General features: G+C 49.1%; 1 protein-coding gene across 4 annotated transcripts in view; it reads left to right on the plus strand.

Moving 5' to 3' along the window:
* EXD3 (exonuclease 3'-5' domain containing 3) overlaps positions 1-16,904 on the plus strand; it is a 253,697-nt gene that overhangs the window by 106,223 nt on the left and 130,570 nt on the right. For all 4 annotated transcript variants that reach the window (XM_064727600.1, XM_064727599.1, XM_064727602.1 and 1 more), the window contains 4 exons: positions 13,171-13,337; positions 14,827-14,965; positions 15,305-15,518; positions 16,485-16,594. In XM_064727600.1, coding sequence (XP_064583670.1) covers positions 13,171-13,337; positions 14,827-14,965; positions 15,305-15,518; positions 16,485-16,594 — 630 coding nt within the window. The remainder of the gene's footprint in view (positions 1-13,170; positions 13,338-14,826; positions 14,966-15,304; positions 15,519-16,484; positions 16,595-16,904) is intronic.

Here is a 16,904-nt window from a genome sequence, read left to right on the forward strand (position 1 = left end):
TATCAACAAAATTACAAAACACTTCTACACAACAATACCTTAAATTCACTATGACTATCTATCTACCTTAACTTAGTACATGCTTTCCTTATTCTTCTTGGTCTCATCTCACAGCTTTATCTCATCATTCTCCCGTGATTCGATTCCCGGTCAGGGAACCAAAAAATGTCATGGTTTGAGCCTGGCACAGAGCCAGTGCCCCCATGAAAAAAAATCATGGAAAGGGCTGTGAAGCACTGAAATGGGCTGCCCAGGGCAATGATGGGGTCACCATCCCTGGAAGTGTTCAAAAAATGTGTGAATGTGGCACTTGGGGATGTGGCTTGGTGGTGAATGTGGTTGGTACTGGGCTGATGGTTGGACTTGATGATCTTAGAGGGCTTTTTCTGCCTGAATCATTCCACAGTTCTCTGATTCTGCACTGACTGAGACCACTCTGACCTTGGTGTGTGCTTTGAGAGGAGGGTGCAGGGATGCACGTCCCAGAAAAGGGCCCTCATTTTCCTCAGGCCCCAATCCTGCAGCCTCTGCTGGGCTTGTGAGGGTGCAGAGCTGGGCTCTGGGGGCAGCTGTTCCCATGCTCTGCTCAGGGAGAGCCTGCAGCTGATCTCTGTCCTCCTCCAGCTGGGACAGTGAGATAACTTATTTATTTTAAAATTTCTGACCATGAAAATCAAGCACTGTGCCAGCTCCTTTTCTGGGTGAGTAGGGGTCAGATGCTGGTAATTCCTAGGAAATGCAGAACTCCAGTTCCACTACAGTTCATGGGTTGTTATGCTGCTTACAGACAATATTCAGAAATCTGCCCTTCTTTCTGTGTTATACATTGGAAAAACATTGACAATTCCTGGTACCTAAAAGGTGTAAATTACCTTACACTGCAGCAAGGAGTTGATGTAATCTTATTTATTTGACAAATTAATTTCTAAATGGCAGTGGCTGATGCCAAGTTTCTTTCTGTACAGAACCATTTTGACTTCAATTAAAACACAGCTACCTCTGGAATAAAATGTAAAAGCTCTTACACTCAAGGAGGGAATTTTTAAAGGGTAGAATGCCATTTATTTTTTCAAAGGTTTTTTTGTGGCCAGAACACCTGGCCAGGATTCCTGGGAAGTCTTGAATAAGGACAAGAAGTCAAAAAGGCCACTTTGCAAATACCTACATCCCCTATTCTTCCCTGGAACCCTTGAGCTGAAGGAGACTTTTCAACTGCTCTGAGTACAGCAACATCTCTGCAGTGTGAGGAATGGAATATCCCCAGGGAATGGAGCAGTGTGTGCTGTGCAGATGGGAGCAATGCTCTGGAGGTGATCAATAAGTGACATGGCTCTCAGTGTAAGGCTGCATACAAAATCCTCTCTCCCTCTGGTTGGAGTGAAGTGTTTATTCAGGGCTGGGATGGCTTTCATCACTCCAATGTCAAGCCCAGACTGGCTCTTTTCCTGGAGGGTGGAAACCTGAATGAGTTTAACCAGCCAACGTGTGGAGTCCCCTGTTAGTACTTATGGACTTCTTTAGCAGGAAATCAAACCAGTAGATGATTGTTTTGTTCCTTCTGGCCTTAGAAGTCTCAGGGAGGAATCATCAGCTGGAATAAATGTTCATGGTCCCACCCGTGGTGCTGCACGTGGTGCTTGTGCCGAGGTGCTGAGCCACTGGAGCCCAGCAGCTCCCAGGATGGGGGTGTGTGTGAATATGCAGGAGCTGCTCCCGCTCTGGTTTTGCCTGCAATCTGCCAGTTCAACCATCTGCAAAAGAATTGCATTTATCTTTACACAGCTTTAAGCAGCTCCCTAGCAGCTGCCATTGCAGAAAAGAGAAAGTTTGATTTTTCTTTGCTTTTTCCTTTTTGCAGAACAGCTGGTGTCTACACCTGGACTAGTGACAGGTTTCAGGTCTGCTGTCTCTCTTGGGAAGTCAGGACTGGGGGAATTGCTTTGTTTAGGGTCAGAACTGGCAGCCTTTCTTCCCCCAGTGTCCACTTGTAGCTCCCATTTCTCCTTCTATTCCTCTCCCTGCATTTTGTCCCCTGTTCAGGGACTGGCAGGAGCTCATTGGGGGTGACAGTGCTTTGACACTCATTCTGCTTTTTCCCTGTGCCATTTTCTCTCGATTCACTATTCTTGTTGGAGGTCTCTGGGGAGAGCACACAGCCACAATTTGGTTAAAAGGGAATATTAAACCATGGACAAACTGGAGTTTGTGGTAGGAGGAAAAGTGGGAGGCAAAATATCGATCTCCTTCCATTTTTCAGTTTGTCATGGGGTCATATATTGATTGGAAGCTGAAATAACACCAGTTACTGGAAAGCAAAGGGATGACTGATGGGGCTGGTGCAGAGAACAGGCTGTCTGTGACCATCTCAGGAGCAGCATCCCGTAATTCCAGGAGCTGGACTCAATGATCCTTGTGGTTCCCTTCCAGCTCAGGATATTCTGATTCCATGACTGTGATTCAGTTCTGCAGCTGCGTTCTGCTCTTGGGAGAGAGCGGGCAAATGTGCACCTGTACGAATGAGGTCTGCACTGCTGGGCTAAAAGAAATGGGAGCTTTGCATTGAACAAACCCCCAGCTGCTGTGGGAGCAGCACACAGGAAAACCCAAACATGCAGCATATTCTGTGCCTCCCCAGCTAAGGAAGAGTCTGTCAAAGGATGACGTGTACAGTTAAATGTAAACACTTCCAACTACTTCCTGCATGGCTTAGGCTGTGTTAATTCTCTCTAAGACCTGGAGGGCTGGTGTGTCTACTGTAATTGTAGTAGTTTTATTTATAACAAATCCAGCCATTGCTAGATAAATAAATTGTGGTTAAACACAAAGACACTGATGAATTCTGGTGTAATATTACAGTAGGTACAAAGAAGCCAAGAAAAACTGCCATAATTTGCTGTCCAATCTACCAAATTGTCAAAAATGTCCAAATAATTCTAAAAGTCAGCTAAAATTTCTCTGGAGTGATGTAAGATGTGTTTGTCCAATAACTTTAGAAAATCAGCCCCCATTTATTGAAGTGTGGATCTACAGGGCCAAGCTGGGGATTGACAGAGCTGGGTGTCGATTCTGCTTCAGGGAGACATTGGCAAGGGATGCTTGGAAAGTCCAGGACTTCAGTCTTAAAGTTGATGGCCAAATAGCCTTAATATGCAAACTAATTAAGTACTGGAGAGTGAAGAGAGGAAACTGGAGAGAACACACTGGGGAGAAAAAATCTCCTTTAAATTGTTTTGGTGTGTTAGAGATACATTCTGACCTTAGCCCCCTGCCACCAGCCAGGCCAGCGTGCTGCTAAGCACTGTAATTACATTTCTGTCACTAGCAGGCATTCACTCGGCAGCACAGCTTCATCAGAAGGAGATTTGGTATGGTATAAAAAAGAGCTAATTGGCTTATGGCTGTAGGTTGAGAGGTCAGGGTTAGATTAAGGAGTTAAGAGCATCAGTGAGCTGTTCAACTCCACTGGGGTGTGCTGGGGGAGGTTTAGTTCTGCCAAGTGGGAAAAGCATCCTAGGAGTACGAAACTATACAGGAATGATGATCATGTAAAACCTTATAGGAACATGTGGAACATACCAGGTCCTTAAAATCAACATCAGGAATGGTGTCCCGGATACCTGCTAGTGACTGCAAACTGCAGCAATACAGGGTAGAAATCATGGAATCCCAGACTGGTTTGAGTTAGAAGGGACTTAAAAAATTATCTTGTTCAAACCTCCTTGCCATGGACAGGGACACCTTCCCACTGGCCCCGTCCAACCTGCCCTTGGACACTTCCAGGGATCCAGGGGCAGCACAGGGAAGAATTTCTCCCTTATATCTAATAAAAATCTTCCTTCTGTCAGGTAAAACTGTTCCCCCTCACCCTCTCACTGCCTCTGTTTAAAGTCACTCTGTCCTTTCTATAAGCTCCCTTCAGGTACCAAAGGGCCATAACAAGGTCTTCCCAGAGCCTTCTCTTCTCCAAGATGAACAACCCCAACTCCTGTTTGTACTCCACAGAGTAAAAATGAGGACAGACTCACTTCAAACAAGCAACTCCTCATGTTCCTTTTGCTCCAGGACCAAGGGAGCCCTGTCAAGAGCCCTGACACTGGCCTGTGCAGCCAAATAGGGAAAGGCAGGGGAGAAGATGGGACATGGAGCTTTCCTGTTTCCCAGGGTAGCACAGAAGGAGGGATGGATTCACTGATAAAAACCAAGGCAGACAAGGGCTCTGCATGTACTCTGTTTGCAGGTGGGAGCCAGTTCTTACCTGCAGCTCCATGCAGGAGCCCCACGATGCCCTCGCCCCGCGGGAGCTGCTGTGAGCTGGGGCTGTGCAGGTGTGGGGGCTCTGTTTGCCCAGTGTCACTCAGTTTTCAGCCTTCACACACACACAGACCCTCTCTGCCCTCCTTACCCAGCCAGCAGTAAAATGATCCAGCCATTCAATAATCATCCCAGATTATTTAAATCCTCTGTAATCGATCGGTCCCTGTCTGAGTGCTCACTGATAGATATTGGCTTCTAAAGCCTGTGCAAATCAGCTGCCTTGCACACAGATAATCAGGCTGCTGGCAATTGATAGTTTGGCTGTATTCTACTTTTAGGCAAGATTAGTTCCCCAGTTCCCTGCCAAGAAGAGAACCACATAAACAGAGGATTGTTTAGAAACAAAAAAGTTCCTCTTGACGGAGAAGTCATGTAAATGGGAAGAAACAGGAAACTAATCTTCCCTTGTTCACTCTGAAAGAATGCATATCTCTGAGGAATGTTGTAATTATGGATTTAGGAAATCAGTCCAATTTGCCAGGGTGTGAATTTCAGAGTTCATTCAGTCAACCCTCTCAAGCATTTCTCCTTCAGAACAAAAACCACCAGGAGCTAAAGTGTAGCAAAAGAGATTAAAGCAGAGAAAAATCAACTGCCAAGCTTTGCTTTTGGGAAAGATCTTGCACAGATACTGATTATTGCTTTGGCTTTGCGCCAGGGAGGTTTGGGCATGGCAAAACAGAAATCAGTGGTAACTTATGTTTGTCCCGTGGGCATCTCTTTTCCATACACTAATGATGGGAAGAGTTTGTGCTCCTGAGCAAGTATTTCCATTGTCAGGATTTTTGCTTATTTACTTTGAAGGCTTTCCTAAATAGAAAAGAGGAGACTTTTTTTTCCTAAATGGAGTCTATGTACTCTCATGATCTATGTGACCAGGGAACACTTACTGGAGTTATTGGTGGGTAAGTGCACACTGGATTAGCTCGTTAGGGTTAATGCCAGGGCTCCAAACCAACCGAGCAGTGTTGGAGTGACCTTGGCTCACGCACATCCCCACAAGCAGGTGAGTGAACTCCGTGTTTTTTGAAAATACTCGCCCTGTGAGTTCAGGTCCCAGCAGAAGCACAGAGGCAGCGGTTTCACTCCCTCACACACCTGCAGCTCTGGTAGCCCTGCAGTGATGTGGAGCTGCAGGGCCCTGTTCCTGTCCCCACAGTGGGCCCAGCTCTGGCAGCACATGGAATTCCTGACTCTGTGGAATTCCTGCAGACAGATTCTGTAGCACACGTCGATGTCACACACCGCTGCTAAGCTGGAATTTGGAGTGCTCAGATTGGATATGCACCCTTCAGGCAGCCCCAGAGCTTAGCAGAGAGCTGTATTTTCCTTGTGCAAGTCTCCGTGCTCCAGGATAGAAACCAGAGGAGAGTTCTGGCATGGTGACTTCTGTAGAACATTTATGGAAGTGCCTAGATTGTAAAAACCTTCTGAGGCTGGAAAGCCCAGAGAAAGGATGTTTGGTGACAGTAGGCTCTGGCTCAGGGATGCTCAGCAGCAGTGCAGGTCACCCAGTACACAGTGGGAGCCTCCACTTCCTTAAACTGGAGAGCAGGATGGTCCCATGACACTTCATTCGTGTGTGTGTGTGTGTGTGTGTGTGTGTGTGTGACACGATGACAAAAGGCAGGGAGATAAATGCTACTTCAAAATACACTGGCAAGATAAGGGTTGCCAGTTTGTCTTCAATGCACTGTGTCATTGGGCTTAGACAAAGCATCTACTGTGATAAGTAACACAGTACTCTGCTCTGAAAGAGTTTGGCCAATTTCCCCATCCTCATTCATCTTCAGTCTTGCCAAGTGCTGGAGTGCTCCCAGAAAATATCTCCAGCCTGCCATCATGGGACCGAGGTGTGAGAAACCTGGAAGCATATCAAAAATCTGTGGCTTCTGTATTCAGACCAAGTCCTTGGTCCTCTACTGATCCCTAGGATGAATAATATTCAACAGCTCTGGGGCCAGGGTTAGGTTAGAATTCAGAAGGTGCCTCTGCAGTGGTTGTGAGAAAGAGATTTTGGGAGGAAGCACAGATCCTCAGGACAGAGTTCACACAGAAGAGAAGGGAAAAGAAATTATATCTGAAAAAGCAAGTAGGGTAAAGTTACCTTAGTCTATTTGCTATGTAATTGTATTTTGGTGGGTTATGGATGTCATGCAGTTACTCTTCTCTTCAAACAAAGGTTATTTTAGTGGGGTTAGTTGGATAGTACAGCTCATTGCAGAGCTACACCTGTGCCATTCCCTGACCAGCTAAGTGGAGGGGATAACAAGTATTGCAGGTGAGTTGTGATTTTGTGTATCAGCATACCTGGAGTTGTGGGATGTAATTGAGGAAAATGAGATAATTGTGGGCTAAAATAAGAGGTTATGATCTGGGAAAGTGCCCACAGTGTCAGGCTATGCTGACACTGCTGAACAGGACCAGGAATTGATCAGTGGCCCCAAAGACAAGTGGCACTGCTGACTGGTCCCAGCACAGCCTCAGGCTGCCTTCCTCCGGGGATCTGTCTGAAGTCTGCAGTGACAGGAGCAATGGGACAAGATCCCTTCTCTGAAACCTTCTCTGCAGTAGCAGTGGCCAAATGGGCTGTAAGAGCTGATTTTCTAGGAGAGCATTTTCAGTCAGTGGGGAGTGGGATCCAGAATCAGGATGAGCTTTGCTATCTCACAGATGTACCGTGGTGTCCTCTTTATCCAGAATCCTGTCCTGAAGTGTCTGGGGGATTCTGTGCCAGATGGTTCCTTGGGCACATGGGAGCAATGTCCCTGTACAGTATTGCCCTTCCCTCTTAAACCTGTTAAATGTCTATTGGGGAGTTTTTGGATGGATATCAGGAAAGGTTCTTCCCCCAGAGGGTGCTGGGCACGGCCCCGAGGCTGCCAGAGCTCCAGGAGCCTTTGGACAGCGCTGCCAGGGATGCCCAGGGTGGGGTTGTTGGGGTGTCTGGGCAGGGACAGGAGTTGGACTGTCTGGTTCTTGTGGGTTCCTTCCAGCTCAGGACATTCCACAGTCCTCTATTTCTGTTTGGGTTTGTGCTTTGTCCAGCCAATTAACATTACTATCCACTACTGAAGCTACTGAAGTGAAATCTGGGAATGATCATGCCAGATTCACTTCAGTGAAACTCCTGTTTGGAGCTTTTCACCTCTGTGGAGGGAAGAGTCCATGCCCCGTGCTGTGGAGCTGCTGCCAGCAGCAGGTTCATCTGTTCCGTGGCTCTGCAAGCTGCGTGAAGGCCCATGGAGGATATCCAGCAATGTGCTGAAGGAAATGGTCTCAACTTCTTGCTCATGTGTTTTTGAAAATACTCTCTCTCCAGATCTGCCTCTGAAAGCCGCATTGGTTCTTTCCTTCTGCTCTGTACCTGCTCACATCTGTGGCAGCCAGAGCAGATTTTGGAGACACAATGACTTCATCTGTTGAAAATGAATTACTTCCCTCAGGGGCTGCCTGACAAAAATTTGGAAGGCATCCCAGTGCAGGAAATGTATTTGGATCTCTGTGTAGTATTGTTGAGTATGATCAGGACCATCCTGTATTTTGGGTAAATGAGATCTTGGGTGTTCTTCGCCCGGGAGGTGCCTGGGACATGAAAGCAGCAGTTGCTGCAAGAAGCTGCCCGTTTGTGTGGGGAGGAGCCTGGGGAATGCAGGGCACTGCTAATCACACAATCAGAGCCTCATTTCAGTTTGAAATTAGCTCTTCTCAGAGTTCATCTCTGCCCTCCTGCTCAGACCAGGGCCAGCTTTGTGGGACAAGGTGTTGCCGTGCCCTGCCTGGTTCCACTGCCCTGCTGGGCCTGTTGCAGTGCTTAGCCACTCTCACTGTCTCATTTTTTTACTTTTCGGCCTGGTTGGAATTTCTATGAGGATCTGACTCCATCTTCTATGGTGCCTCCTGCTAAAACTGAAAAGGGGATTATATTCCCCTACATCCAGCCAGGACTTCCCTATGCTGAACAAGCCCTGCTCCCTCAGCCTCCCCATGTCCTTCAACCCAGTGACCATCTCATGGGATCCCAGCACGGTTTGGGTTGGAAGGGACCTTTAAAGCCCCTGTGGGGGTGAGCTTTACCAGAGAAGCTGTGTGGTGTGACTCTTGGGGCTGCCACTTGGCCGTGGTTGTGTGAGGCACACAGGAACATGGAGCAGATGCATCCTGTCACACAATATTGTTCAGCTGCTCACCACAAACCAGCAGCTTCCTCCAGGTTGCCCAGAACCATCAGCTCCCTGTGAGGAGCCCCAGTTCAGAGGCAAACTGACTTTAAGAGTTTGCCTTGATCCCTGCCAGTGATATCCTAAGTTAGACTCCTCTGAATTGCCTTTGGAAGAGGCCCCGGCGGCCCGGAAGCCGAGTGTCCGGATTCGCCAAGCAGGAGGAGTGGTGCGAACGTGCCCCGGGGAGCCGAGCCCGCCCCGGGGAGCCGCAGCTTTGTGCAGGAGGATCGGGCCCCTTCCCCGCCATTGATGTGGTAATGGCTGCCGAGCTGGGGAGCGTGGCTCCGGCACTGACGCACTGATCGCTATCTGAAAACCGGGCTGCGGGGCTCTCAATGGAGCCTATTTAGCTCTTCTCCAGTTCATAAATTAGTGCCCAGTGCCTGTGAGCGAGAGAGCAGCTCCAGTGATGAGAAAGCAGCGTGTTCTCAGGGTGTTCTCAGGCTCTGGCTGTGGGTGGTGGCGGTGGCCGAGTGACTGCTGCTTTCACAGGAAACCTTGCTCAGGACGGACTGGAGGGAAAGTTGGCCTCTTTATCCAAGGGAGAGGAATTCCCCTCTCCACCCTGCCCTTCTGACACCCCATGTGGAGCACGGTGTCCAGCTCTGGGGTCTTCAGCACCACAAAGGCATTGACCTGTTGGATAGTCCAGAGGAGGCCACAGAGATGGTCTGGAGCCCCTGTGCTCTGAAGCCAGCCTGGTAGAGCTGGAGGTGTCCAGCCCAAGGAGGAGAAGCTCCAGAGAAACCTTATTGTAGCCTGTTGAGACTTGAGGGGGGTTTATGGGAGAGAGGGAGAGGGACTTTACATGGGCAGACAGTGACAAAACAAAGGGAAATGGCCTTACACTGAAGGAGAGCAGGATTATAATAGACATTAGGGAGAAATCCTTCCCTGTGAGGTGGGCAGAGCAGCTGAGCTGCCCCTGGATCCCTGAAGTGTCCAAGGCCAGGTTGGATGGGACTTGGAGCAACCTGGGATAGTGGAAGGTGTTCCTGCCATGGCAGGGGGGTTGGACCCAGATGGGCTTTAAGATCACTTCCAGCCCGAATTCCCAGTTCCAGGATCTCTGTAGGCTCTCCAGAAGACAAGATCCCCCTCCCGTTAGGGAAAAGGCTGCGGCCCTCGTCTGAGCTGGCTCTGAGGGTCCCAGCTCCACCCTTATGCTCCAAGGAGTTCCCTTCAGTGACATCTGATGGTGACACTGCAGCATCTCCCCATGCAGCACAAATGATGGAAACTTTGAAAAAGAAACCTCGAGCACAAATACAATAAAGTTGCAGTGACAGTACCACAGTGGCATGTTCAGGGAGTGTTTAAGCACAGGTGTCTGTACCTGCCACACCACACAGAACTCAGCAGTGCTCTCAGTGCCTTCCACTGCTGACAGGGGTTTGTCCTTTTCAAGCCTGGCTTTCTTTTTCCCCTTTTAAAATTGCTGACTTTAAAATATTCTCCTTGACATTTTCTCTACATTAGCAGGAGGGGGTTTTGTTGGTTCTGGAAGCACTTGAAAACAGGGGAAATAGGCCAAGACATTCAAAAGTTAAATTAAAATCTGACTCTGCAAATAGCCAATGTCAGTCGTGTGAATAACGTCCCTCTTTGGGAAAAGATGTTGAGGCAAAGGGCAGAATTGGCTGGGACTGAAATGCAGCTTAACGCATACAGATAAAACTGATCTAGGGTTGGATAGGGTGATTTTTAAGGGAGATATTGGATATTTGGTTTCAAAATTATTGGGATGAATGGAGAAATGGTTGATGGGTTAAGGTCAGGACATCGCTGAGCTTGCCCTGCGTGGTTGGTGTGAGCTTTGTGAAGCCTTGGTGGTGAGAACAGGATTTACGGGTAGGAAATCTGTAGCCATCACTGTGGAAAGCTTTAATCATGGGTTATTGTTGGTGTCAGGGGTTTCTGTGTGTTCCTATGGATTAAAGAATGTATGATATGTCTAGAATTCCAAGAGGGATGTAAACAAGCCTCATACTCTGTAGAATCTTTTCCTGCTCGGAGGTGTTGCTGATGTTGATCAGAGCACCCGTGCCAGTTTCCTCTTGAGAAGTGTTCATTTACTGACAGCAAAGCACATGAAATGTCATCCCTGGTGAAACATTACTCTCTGCATCTGTGCCCACATCTCTGGGGCCAAAGTTTCCACATTCTTGCCTCTTGCAGAGCTGTTGCGGTGGAAGCCTTCCCCCTTTGGAGCAATGTTGGTTTTTTTCTTTTTTTTTTTTCAGTAAAAAGAGAAACAAAGCTATTTTCTGTTTCAGAATGCAAGATGGGATATCTCTGGAGAGATTAACCTTCTTTACAGAGTTGTTTTTTCTGGTTGAAAGAAGAAATCTGTTATCATTAAAATAATATTTTAAAAAATCTGCACCTCATTATTTCCAGAAATAAACCTGCCACAATGAGATTTATTAAGAATTGACTTGGGGTGAACTGAAGAGAGCTCCAACACCAAAGAGTTCATGTTTTAGAAAAAAGACAGGAAGACAATAGGATGGACACAGGGGGAGCAAGAAGAGGGAATTGCTCTGCAATGTTAGTAAGAAAATATGTTCTTTTGGGGAAGGACTCTGAGAAGTGGCTTGGCAGATGTGCAGGAGGGTTTAACTCAGCCCCTCCTCATGTGTTCAGTGCTTGTCTGAGCTCAGTCACAGAAGGCAAAGGGAGAGGGGAGAGAGGCACAGAGGTCAGGACTGGCATGGCCGGGGGAAGCATAGCGGGCAAGAAGCACGAGCAGAAGAATGTGTCCTGTCCTTTCCCTGCCCTGCCCTTCCCTCCTGTACCTGAGCCCGTGGGGAGCTGCTGGGCCCCTGTCCTGTTCCCCCGGGCTCCTGGTGTGCCCCCAGCCCCTTGGGAACAGCAGTAAAACTGTACCTCCACATATCCATGAGCAGAGCTGTGCCTTGGCATTTGGCAGTCTCCCGGGTGCAGACAGAGTGCTGAGGCAGCAGTTTTTGTGAGCAGGCTGCTGCTACCTGGGGTGCCAGATCCCTCCAAGCTGTTCTGAGCCTCTGCCCCCTTCTGCACCTCTGGGTGGGGGTCATCCTTTTTTTCTCCTTGGCTTTCTGTTTCCCTTCCTTTTTACCTTGGGGCCATCAACAGATTTGTTTCCTGATCTCTGTGTCTGCTTTGAAGACAGATTCTCACCTTTTAGTTACTGAAGGAATGTGAGGAATGAGGCCCCACGGCCACAGCCTCCCACCCAGCTGGGAGCTGTTCCTACACGCTGGGCAGAGGGAGCAAGGTGCTGCCCTCCCTGGGAACAGGCTGGGGCCCCGAGCAGTGCGGGTGGGCAGCAAAGGGCAGATGGTGGGGATGGACTTCCAGTGCAGATCTGAGCATTTTACTCCTCTGAAATTCTCGTTTGTAGTGCCGGTCCTAGAGCTACAGGTCCTGGGCCACCCTGTAGGGTTTCAGCTTGTTTTTGCAGTTTTCTTGACAATATTAACTTCAAGGGTATATCCATGACTAGGTCAGAGAGGAGAAGTGGCTGTGGGGGCTCTGGGATGTTTGCAGCACATGTGGGCTGGCTGGGAAGCTCCCACCCCATGGAGCTGGTGTGACCCTCAGTGTTACTGTCTTTGTATTTCCTCTTACACCTGCACCTCTCAGAGGTGGACAAGGCAGAAGAGCTCTGGTGCATCCAGCTGTCATCGACTGTCACTGCCCCTTGGAAGTGGCTGCTGACCCCTGCCAGGGTGGGCACTGTGCCATGAACCACAGGCAGGGTGCGTTTGTGCTGGTGTCCCCAGGCTCTGCAGTGGGCCAAGGCACTTCCCTTCCTTCAGGGAACAGCTGGGAGCAGCAAATGTCCTAAAGTGCCCTCCCTGTTTGCAGTTGTGAGCACAGGGAGTGACACAGCAACACCTGAGAGTGCGTTTGTCCCAAAGCAATGATCCAGTTCTCACCTTCACAGGGGCCTTGAACAGACACAAAGGGAAGAACTCCTTTATGCAATCACTGTTCACCCCAGCTGGATGTGGGACTCACATAGCATATTTCATCCAGCTGAGTTCCAGTGCAGGGTGACACTGCTGCCAGCCTGGACTGACCCGTGGCTGTGCCTTGTGCTGGGGGTCCCGGAGCCCCCATCTCACAGCACTGGGGGTAGGAGGCTGGAGGGGGATGTCAGCCTTTTCCTGGCTCTGAACACCACTCAGGAAAGCTTTGCTGATGTGCCCTCCCTGCCGTATGGATGACTGGCAATCCCATCCATGGTCACCTATGGATGACTGGCAATCACAACAATCCCTACAAATACTTCCAAGGATGGAGGAGACTCCACATCACCATCTGCCCTGAACACACAGCCAATGTCTATCCTAAGAAAGCCATCCCAAAGATGCTCCAGGGTCTGGAGTCCCTCTGCTCTGGAGACAGGCTGGGAGAGCTGGGGGTCCTCACCTGGAGAAGGCTTTAAGGAGACATTTCAGTACTTAAAGGGGGCTAATAAAAAAGATGAGGACAGAGTTTTTAGCAGGACCTATTGCGACAGAACTTGAGCTGATGGTTTTGAACTGAAATAGGGGAGAGTCAGACTAGATATAAGGAATAAGGTTTTTACAAGGGGGGGATGGAAGTTGCACTGACAGTGTGCTCTCCCCTGCTGCCCTTGCAGAGCACAGTTGGGGAGAACCGGTGGCTGCAGGCACACCTGGTGCAGTCGCTGCTCCGGCACTGCAACGCGCGCGGGGCAGCGCGGTGGGCGCGGCACTGCCGGGTGCCCCCCGAGATGCTGCCCCAGGCTGTGGCTGAGGAGCTTCAGAAGCTGCACATCCAGGACAGGTAAATCCTCTGTTTGGTGCAGATTGCTTGTCATACAAACACTGTGTATTTGCTTAAAGGTGTCTGCTGTGATGCATCCATGGGGACAGAGGTTTGCAGAGACTTCCTCCATATACTTGGATCCCATTGTGGCCCTGCACACACTGCATTTGATTGTCATAAGCCTGGAAATGTCTGTGAAAGGGGCATTTTAAACTCATCCTGAGTACACAGAAGCTCTGTGAGATTACTTCATGCTACTGAGGGCTCTTACACTTCTTCTGCCAGATCAACAGTGCAAATATTCATCAATTTTACTGAGGTGATTGCAGATCTGTCAAAGTTTTACTAGTTATTATTTTTTAATGCTGGTGATTTTAGGAAGGTCTCACAGATGGGCTTGAACTGTTCATGTTCAGGGATCCTGGTTTTGTGGATCTGCTCTTTCTCCTTGTGCATATCTGCACTTGTTCAAGCGCTGTGTCACCTCAGGAAATACAACACAGATGTAATCACCCTGAACACACTTCTCCAGAGGATCCTCAGCTTTTTTGGAGCACATGAAACTCTTGTCTGTCTTGGACATGCTCCTGCCTTGATCCAAAGCACTGCCAGAGCTGCCCTCCTCCTCCTCCCTCCTGAAACCACAGCAGCCACCAGTTGGGAGCCAGGAGGTTTTTCCATGAGGGATAAGCCCTCAAAACACAAAGGGGTGATTGCAGATATGTGGCTGAGCCACAGACTGTGCATCCAGAGATAAAACCCATCACTGCACCTCTGTGCTGTGGGAATGCTGTGCTGTGGAGGAAAGGCAGGTGAGGGTGCGCTTGCCCTGCGTGAGGAGCTGGGATGGATTAATGAAGCCCTTTGTACTGCAGTTTACTCATCCAGTCATGATACCTGCTGTGGTAGCTGCTATAAAGTCGGCAGAGCCATGAAACCCCATAAAACAGTCTGGCTGCCCAGTCTGTTGAGTAACACAGCCACAGGTTCCCAGAGGGAGCTCACACTGCACACAACAAGGTGGCACCAGCATATAAATGACATCTTCTGTCTCTGGTCACACCACACGCGGCTCCTGAGCTTTGCAGGTGAGAATATTCCAGGAGACCTGGAAGGCTCCTGGAGGCTGCACACCTTCATTAAATATTTTACACAAATATTGACTTCCCCATGCACACAAACCCACAGGAAAGAGTGTTTGTGCAGGGAGAGCTGCTCTGCTGCAAAACTGGGCACACAGCCTCCCAAACATAAGGTTACTAATAGTTTCCCAAATAATGAACCATTTCAAGTCTCTATGGGAAAAAGACTAACTGGAAATGTGTGATCTGTCCAAGGGAGCTGGATCTTTTTGATTAGTTTCTTTTCTCTGAGAAAGAGCTGAGTGTCATGGGGAAAAAGAGGATCAGGGTAAAATAAGGGGAGTAAAACTTGAGCTTCTTGTTCCAGTCCGGGATTTCCTCCTGGCTTTCCATGGCTTCAAACTGTTGCATCTGATTCTGTGCAGGGTAGAAGAGGTTACAAAAGCAGATAATTATGAGGCCAGTAAGAAGAAGGACTATTACCAGCTTCCTATTCCACGGGAAAATATTCACTTTCTGCAGACATGGGAGGAGACACTGCGGTGCTGGGAGAAGGTGCTGCAGGTGAGTGTTACCTGGGATTGGCCTGGCAGGGTCATGGAGCTGGAACTACATGCCAGGCTGAGACACAGAGCTGGATGTGGCCACTGCCATCCACTGCCTACCTCCCCAAGCCAAGAACAGCTGCTCCTTTAGGTTGGTCTGGTTTGGGGAAGGTGTTGGGAATTGTACCAGGGAAGGTTCCCGTGGGTGACACAGGTGCTATGAGAGTTCCCTGTGTCTGTGGCAGTTTGCACAAAGAGCTGCAGGTGCTGGGGAGGAAATGTTCATGTCCTGGACAGATTCTGCAGGCTCCTCTCAAGCACAGGCAGGCTCTGGGTGCAGGAAGTGTCTGTGTTGCAGGCTGGGCAGGTCGTTGGTGTGGACATGGAGTGGAAGCCTTCCTTTGGCATGGTGGGGAAGCCCCGTGTTGCCCTCCTGCAACTTGCACTGAAGGATGAGGTGTTCCTGTTGGACCTGCCACGGCTCCTCGAGCAAGCTGAGGCTGAGGGGGAAAAGGAGAAGCTTCCCCATTTCATCCAGATGCTCTATTCAGATGCAGCCATCATTAAACTAGGTAACACCCCTCTCTCTTCCCCACCTCGGGACTTCACACCTCCTGTTTTGTCATCTTTGTCATTCCTAGATCCTCTTGGTGTTGTCATTCCCTAAATCCACTTGCCATGGAACCAGCTTTTGTAGCCCTGAGTGTTCAGGCACTTCCAGGCCAGGAAACAGTGACTGGTGTAACTGGGAGTGATAGAGATACAGGATCACAGAATCACAGAATATCCTGAGCTGGAAGGGACCCACAGGGATCCCCCAGCCCAGCCCCTGTCCCTGCCCAGCCCCCCCAGCAGCCCCACCCTGGGCACCCCTGGCAGCGCTGCCCAAAGGCTCCTGGAGCTCTGGCAGCCTCGGGGCCGTGCCCATTCCCTGGGCAGCCTGGGCAGTGCCAGCACCCTCTGGGGGCAGAGCCTTGCCCTGAGCTCCAGCCTGAGCTGCCCTGACACAGGTCCATGCCATTGTATGTCCCCATCTCACGTCAGATCCAGGATTCCTGATATAACTTGCACTCTCAGACTTGGGATTGTGCTAGCTCTGTACTAATCCCCAGCTGACACCCAACCTTCAGTGGTTCAGGTAATTCTGGTGGGCAGAGCTGTCTGGATGTGCTGTCCCAGAGTTGCTGTGCTGGACACCAAAGATCTCTGAACTACCATACATGGTTTTTGGAAGCTTTTATCAGGAGCTGCTAAACCTGGATTTCAAAGGCAAATTCATAAATACATTTCCCAGATTTTAAGTAAGTTGATCTTAAACTCAGCATTTTTCATGCACCTCTCTTTTCCCTTGATATGCAGGAGTGTCTCTTGGGAACAGAAGAGACAGGACCCAGTCTTGCTCCCTGTTTGAACAGTCTTCCCACCAATGCTTATAAATATTTTGTCAGCATTTTGATTCTGAACTAGAAGAAGCTGCAGTGCATTAAGCATGATTTGAGTTTTCCTACCTGTGTGATTTGGGCTTCTTTTGTCTTCAGGTTATGGGATGTCTGGAGACCTCAGCAGCCTTGCAGCCACATGTTCTGCTCTGAAAGACACAGAGAAGCAAATGCAAGGTGTGGTGGATCTTCTTGCAGTGGACAAACAAGTAAGGATAAACACATGGAGATGTGGGAAGTGGTGTCTCCTGCATGTGCTGGTGGATAACTGTCCTGAATCCACAGCACTGTCTGTTTGCATCCTGGATTGGCAGGGAGATGGCTGCATGAGTAGAGAGACCATTTCCTCCAGATGGTTTGAGGTGTTGGGATTCAGTAAAGGAAGACAGAAGTATTTGGTTTTCATCAACTAAAATGTTAAAGCTTATAGTACTGACAGCTTTTTCATAACCTTTATAGAAGCTGTGAAAAGCTCTTGGAGACTGAGCTCCTTTCAGCCAGGACACAGTTTCTCAGCAC

This window comes from Zonotrichia leucophrys, chromosome 17, assembly GCF_028769735.1.
Source record: "Zonotrichia leucophrys gambelii isolate GWCS_2022_RI chromosome 17, RI_Zleu_2.0, whole genome shotgun sequence".
NCBI classification, from domain to species: domain Eukaryota; kingdom Metazoa; phylum Chordata; class Aves; order Passeriformes; family Passerellidae; genus Zonotrichia; species Zonotrichia leucophrys.